Source organism: Arachis hypogaea, chromosome 14, assembly GCF_003086295.3.
Source record: "Arachis hypogaea cultivar Tifrunner chromosome 14, arahy.Tifrunner.gnm2.J5K5, whole genome shotgun sequence".
NCBI classification, from domain to species: Eukaryota; Viridiplantae; Streptophyta; class Magnoliopsida; order Fabales; family Fabaceae; genus Arachis; species Arachis hypogaea.
The window spans coordinates 90,484,187-90,491,422 of record NC_092049.1 but is presented as its reverse complement, the minus strand read 5'-3'; the positions used below and the strand labels follow the sequence as shown (position 1 = coordinate 90,491,422).

General features: G+C 32.4%; 1 protein-coding gene across 1 annotated transcript; it reads right to left on the bottom strand.

Moving 5' to 3' along the window:
* Positions 1-1,048: 1,048 nt before the first annotated feature.
* On the bottom strand, positions 1,049-1,684 carry LOC112742741 (uncharacterized). Its single transcript, XM_025791971.1, has one exon. The coding sequence runs from the start codon at positions 1,682-1,684 to the stop codon at positions 1,049-1,051; it is 636 nt and encodes a 211-aa protein (XP_025647756.1).
* Positions 1,685-7,236: the final 5,552 nt, after the last annotated feature.

Sequence of the window (7,236 nt, the reverse complement as noted above, 5' to 3'; positions counted from 1 at the left end):
AAAAATTATATATTAGCTTAAAATTCGTAAACACGTAAAATGCTTAACCACTATTAACCCCCGGCAGAGCTTGGACCTACGCGTTGAGGACATCGCTGCAGCTATATCCCTCCCATCCACATATAGTATACCGACGAGGACCACGCATATCCCATAAATCCATCTCATTCAAGCAGCAAGTTGACTTCGATCTTCCTTTTGTCACGCACCTCAGTGTCCAATTGGCGATCACCTTCGCTCTTTCATATCTAGCCCACGTAGATGGGTCACCTATCAAAGCAAACTCGCCTATGTAGACATTACAAATTTCAGGCATCTTGTACACATCTGTACATATACTGGCCAATCAATACTCTAGTTAGCGCAACATGCAAGAACGTGACAACTTGGGAGTCGCTCGACCTGGAAATGGCCATAATTGCATTGTTGTTGCACAAGGCTAACAGTGTAAATGAAATCATCTTGCATTTTGTAAACCTCAAACATCTCATTGTGCCTGTCGAACCGATTGACGACAATGTTTCCTGCACGTCGAAAACTTTCTTCAACTCTTTTGATGGCAAATTCTGAATACGTGAATCCATTACAGACATGCTCATGAGCCTTGACATTCTTTCGAGTAAACAATTCATTTAGGGGATAGAAAGTAGACCTAGCAATGGCAATCAAAAGAAGGTTGCATACACCCTTCAGAATAGAATTTATGCACTCTACTAAGTTTTTCGTCATATGTCCCCAACGATGACCTCGTCGAATGCCAACACTCATCTCTGAATACGATCTCATCGCACCATTGAGTATATAGCTTACCCCGCTCTTTAAGCCTTTGGTAGTTTTTGTTATACTTCTATTTCATCCTAGAATAGCCTGTTGAACAAACCATATAATCATAAGCAGATGCCACAAAATTACTATGAATAGGACGATAACAACGAATTCAAATACATGTGTTAACCACGAGTTTATGCAAATACAGAGTCTTGAACCACCTTAAGAAGTTGGACCTAATGTGTCTGATGCAGAATATGTGCCACGCTCTTGGTGGTGATCATGCACCATTATTGCGAGCTATTGCTGCGTTGATGGAGTTATGGCGGTTAGAAATAATGCCTACGCCATCTATGGTAACAACATATCTCCGCAAATTGGTTAGAAAAAACTCCCACGCGTCTTTTGTCTCACCTTCGACTATCGCAAATGCAATAGGCACAATGTTTTGGTTCTTGTCTTGTGCAACTGCAACTAAAAATGTACCTTTATATTTTTTGTACAGGTGTGTATCATCAACCTGCACCAATGGGTTGCAGTGTCTAAATGTTACAATACACGGATAGAAGCTCCAAAAAATACGATGGAGAACTCTAACACCCTGAACCTCCTCACTCTCACGGTAAACAGGGAGCATTTTTATTTTAACACGAGACCTTGGCATCTTCGCAGTCATTGCTTTCAACCATAATAGCAAAGTTTGATAAGAAACTTCCCAATCTCTGAAAATTTTTGCGATAGATTTCTGCTTTGCCAACCAAGTCTTGTAGTAACTTACAGTGTAGTTGAACCTAGATTGAACTTCTGCAATAATAGACTTCACCTTTATCAATGGGTCTACTTTAACCAATGACCTAATAGCATCTGCAATTGTGTCTGAGTCCAACTTGGCATGATCTCGTGAAATCGTCCGCATGGTGCACGTGTGTTTGCCATTGTATCTCCTGATCTCCCAACAACCTTTCTTTTGAATCAAGCTAGTTCTGATAAGCCAATCGCATCCTACACCATAACCTAATATTTTGCATAGAATGTCTGTGGCTCGAACTCATACACAATGTAATCAACTCCTCTAGAGATGGTGTAACTTTTGATTGCAGATATCACGACTCTCTAAAACCAAATTTCATTCCGACACTAAACTCACCATCTTTCGTCGCAACATTACCTTCACCTACGACATGCGAACCACCGTTAGTCAGAAAAGGCAAATAAAATAAATGGTAGTGGTAACTTTAATTAATAATGATAACATAACCATATTCGCATACTCAGAAAACTTTGAAGTATGCATGGCTTCGAGATCCAGAGTCTGCAAAAGATGGAACACTAAATAGATGCTGGTTTACAACCGCATGCGTTTCATTTTGTAGCGCCGAATTGCTTGCAAGGTCCCCGTCATCATTTTTGTCGTCGACTTCGTAGTTGGCTTTGAGCTCCTCTTCACAGTCGTTGTTATCTTCTTCCCAATCTATATCCTCGAGCTCATCAACATTAACCTCGTCGCTAACCGCGTCCAGTCCCGTATGCTGTTCAAACTCAACGTACAGCTCTATCATCGACATGTGAAATTGAATTTGTTGATAAATATAGAACATTTGCTGCATACATGCGTTGTTAGTGATGGACATTATTTGAAACTGTATCAGCCCACCAAATACTTGTATAGGATTTCTGTACAAAATGTTGCTCACTCTGTTTGAAATGTAACTTTGTATGTTCTCACAAAGACCATTTTGCAACTCTAAAAAACCCATGGTGCATGGAATAGCAAATGAAAATGGACATTCACAAGCAAAAGTCACTCCTTCATGTGTGTTTGGTATAATCTCATTGTTATAATTAGGGGTGAAAAAAGGTCAGGCGGCCTGCTAGGGGCCTGCAGCCTGGCATGTGTTTAGCCTGGCCTGGCCTGGCCTGACCTGTTATAAAATAAGCACATACTTAGACTCTTATAAAAGTCTTATTATGTTAATAGGACAGTCCCAGACTCGCTAATTAGCCTTATTGGCTTGTCAAGCCTGCTTGGGATTGTTAATACATAATTACATATATAAATAATTTTTTTATATTTAATTATAAATAATTTTGTATATTTTAAATACTTTAAAGTTTAAAAATTCTTATAAATATTAAATATGACATATTACATATAAATATGTTTATTAAAAAATAGTTTTATTAAATAATATTTTTATTTTTGTAAAAAAAAAATTATCAGGCCTTTCAACAGCTTCAGACCAGGTTAGGCTTAGTACTTTAAAAAAAGCCTATAGCAAGTTGCAGGCCAAGCTCAAGCCAATTAACTATATAACATGCCAGACCTGTTAAGAGCAAAGTCTGGCATGGCCTAACCTATTTCCACCCCCAAGTTATAATACACTCGCAAATTTGCAATACCTTCCATAACTTCAACTTCACCTAACCTGACTTTTTTTTACACAACTAATTGCCAAAAAACTCACAACTATGAAATATATGCAAAAAAAGAAGAATTGAAGTAGAAGTGAGGTACAACTTGAGTTGAATTGAGTTTCGTATTTATAGGCAAGGCTTTCGATTAAAATATTTTTTTTATACAAAACGTAGGCTGCGTTTTGCAGCTTTTAGAAAAAGAAATCTACCCATTTAAAACGCAACCTGCATTTTTGAATTTCAAAAAAAAAATAAAAAACACCCATTTTCATAAACGCAACTTGCATTTTGGGCTTTAAAACAAAAACAAAAAAAATTTGAAAAATCTGACACCCATAAAATGCAAGCTGTGTAAACAAAAAAAAATAAAAACAAGTTAAAAAAAGCAAAATGTAAGTTGCGTTTTGACTGACACCATAGTAGTGCAAATATTTTATTCACGTCCATTTTATTATGTTACACCATAATTATTTTCATATGAAAAAAATTCAGCCATTATTTAAATTAGAATAATATTCTAAAAAATGACAATTATTCATGAATTTTTATTTTTGGAATGCCAATTTTTTGGATGCAAATTTTATTTTTAAATATTATAAGATTTTTGAAAAACGAATTTGTTGAGGGCGAATTATATATTTATATTATAAAAAATGCTATTTATACACCAAAATCAGCTACTAATATATATATATATATATATGATTTAATTTATTTTCAATGTATATTTATATTTCAATATGTATTTATACTAGTGACTAATTTTGGTGGCTAATTTTAGTATATATGTAGTTAGATGATGGTTGACTGGGGTTATAGGTTGTATTTCATTGTTCAATAGCTTAAGACACTATTGATAAGCGAAAAATTAGTGTGCTTGGATGTTGACAAGTATACCAAATTGTTTAAGTAATATTACGGTAAATGGATATCGTTTCCACAAGGATTAACGGATTGAGGCAAGCAACGTCTAATTAAATCTTAAAATATTATGTTATATATGGATTAATTATAATCATGCTTGTTTATTACATATCATTATAATTATTTTTCTAATTATTTTTATATAATTATACTGAATAATTTTGAGTATATTAATGAAGATTAAGATGCTTATCATGATAGTTTATTGGCAAAGACTTTTATTAGAAGATACTTATTATGTTGGATAAAGTATTTTGGTTTTTCGTAGTTTATTAATAGTAAACTCTAAGTGGTTTCGTGCATATTTTGCTATGGGTATGTTTATTTTAGTGTGAGATGTATGAATATTCAAAATTGTGATCATCCCAATACTTTTGGTTCATTATAAATATACTTTGTTTAAGGATAATTTTTATTATTTAAAGAATATTGTAAGTATAGTATCCTTATGTATTTATTTTTATTTTATAATATTTGACTAATTTTATTAAAAATGCAGGATTATACGTATAATCATATTACTAAATATTAGGATTTAGGAAAGAAGATTATTAGAATATATATATATATATATATATATATATATATATATATATATATACAAAAATTTAAAAAAAATGAGGAACATAAGGCTACATTTATATAGAATAGTCATATGTATAAAATATTGCTACATTTTAAAGGTGATACAATAGCAAAGATAAGTGTTGTAACGATCCACATTTTTTAAAATCTAAATATAAATAAGTTATAATTTATTTTATAAATGGGAGTTTCTTATTTTTAAAAATTATTTTATTATAAATAATTAAATTAATTTTATAACTATTTAAATTCAATCAAATTCATATATATATATATATATATATATATATATATATAATATATTATGATGAAATATTTTACATAATTAAAATTATAATTCTAATAATTTATAAGTAATGAAAATTATATGTATATTTTAGTTTGAGTAATTGATATTTTTAATTTAAAAATAGAGTTTAGTTCATGATATTATTATCGAGCTCAATATCCGCTAATACGAGTAAATATCGTTATTCTTCGGTGAGCTTAACTTTGCTAATACTTCATCGTACATCTTTTATCCTTACGTTATTAATTTCATTTATATTAGAAGCTCATAAATATGATTACTTGTGTTTTAATATATCCAATTTTTATAATTATCCGTTTAGGATATTTATAACTTAAATCGCTGACTCAGTAACTTAAATGAGTGATACGTACCCCCACATATCATTCAAACTTTAAGCATGCTAAATTATCATTAATCATTTAGCGGATTCATTAGAAAAGAAAAAAGAAAGAAAGGTCGTGAGAGAGAAGAGAAAGGAAACCATGGAATCTTGACCTTCGGCGTTTGATTTTTTGAGTTCCATAACTCCAACAAAAGATCTAATCTGATTAAAATGGTCGTATTTTCTTCCTTTTCATATTGACATCACTTTTGTTCGGGAGGAATCAATGGTGGCGCCGCTGTCCCTCCATTCAAGGTTCGGGCAAGTGGGAGCTCTGGAAGTGGAGTAGCCGATTTTGACGTTTTTTTCAATTTCTCATTTAGGGGCTTTTTCTGGAGCTTTGGTTATTGTGATTTCGTAAAGAGGTAGGGTTTTTGTAATTTTATAATAATTAAATATGAATCTAATAAATGAATATTGGTTTGATTGATTATTATTTGAGTTTGATTAAGTTTATGTTGAATTATTGTTGAATTATTGTTGTCTGCTTGAGAGTTATGTATTTTAAGTTTTTTTTTTTTATTTTAAATGGAATTAAAGAATGGATTGTTAAAGTTGATTTGAGACTTTTATTTTGGTGAAAAGGAGTTTAATAAAAGAGAGATGGATTTGAATTATTTTTAAAGAGAGATTTTGATATTTGGAAAAAACTTGGGCAGTATGCAAGGGTTGTGGCTTAGTCCCACTTGCTCTGGGTCAAGATTTTAAAAGATTGTGATTTTGAATTTGAGCTATAAATTGGCAAGGATCGTGGTGGTCTACCACTTGTCCAGTGTCGCGATAGACGTGGGATTGTGGTTATTTACCACCCACGGGTGTACTGCTTTCTAATTGAAAATGTTTGTGAGAATTGAGGTGGTTTACCTCCCGCGGATGGTGGGGATCGAGGTGGTTTACCGCTCACCAGATGAGGATCGTGGTACTGTACCGCTCCCCAGTTTTCAAGAGGACGATGCCCAGATTAGCTATCGGACATGTCGAGTTTGACTATATAACCGACAAATGAGCTCATTAGCCATAGGACAGACATGCATCATACTTGTTTGCACATATTTGTTTATGAGTGTGTTTTTCTGTGACTGTGAGTGTATTATATGATTGTTTGATTTCTGTGTTCTTTATTTGTTAAGTTTAAATGCATTCTATTGCTCGTTGTTGTTGGCTATGGTAATAAAATGAACATAACTACACACCCCGACCTTACTAAGAACTCTCCAATTCTTACCCCCTATTTTCACCCCTTTCAGCTACAAGTGCAAAGGTTTAATGTGGAGCTATAGGAGCATAAAAAATTGTTTACAAGTTGAGTTGTTAAAATTTATTTTTTTTCTTGCCTTGTTAGTTAGAGTTTTATTCAGAGGGGTAAGTTTTGTAATTACTTTTGTATGTAATACTATAATGTATTATTAATATTAAGTATGTGAACATGTGTTATTTTTTCTTGTTGAAAAAGTTTTAAGTGTTTGGTAAAACCATCAATAGATTTATGCGTAAATGCTCATACCTTATTATTTAACATATGAGTCATCGTAATACTTCCGCCATTGGAGTGATGCACCCGAAAGCGTGACATTTTTAGAGTAAAGGTGTTTTAAGTGTAGCCTATTCTGTTAAATTCTGGTAAGCATCAGTCATGAAAAGCGTAGCCTTTCATTCTCAAGCGCATCACTTTAAAAGCATAGCGTATTCTAGTATCCAAAAGCATAGCTCTTGGAACAAGAAAACGATGCCTTTGAGAATAGGCAATGTAACAACCCGTATTTTAAAACTTCTTTTATAAATTATTTATGACCTATTTTATTAATTTGAACTATTTATTTAAAAACTATTTTATTAGATATAATCAAATTAATTTTATGATTATTGAAAT

Excerpts from the sequence above, each read along its gene's own strand:
- LOC112742741 (XM_025791971.1), bottom strand. The coding sequence starts at position 1,684 with ATGCGGACGATTTCACGAGATCATGCCAAGTTGGACTCAGACACAATT.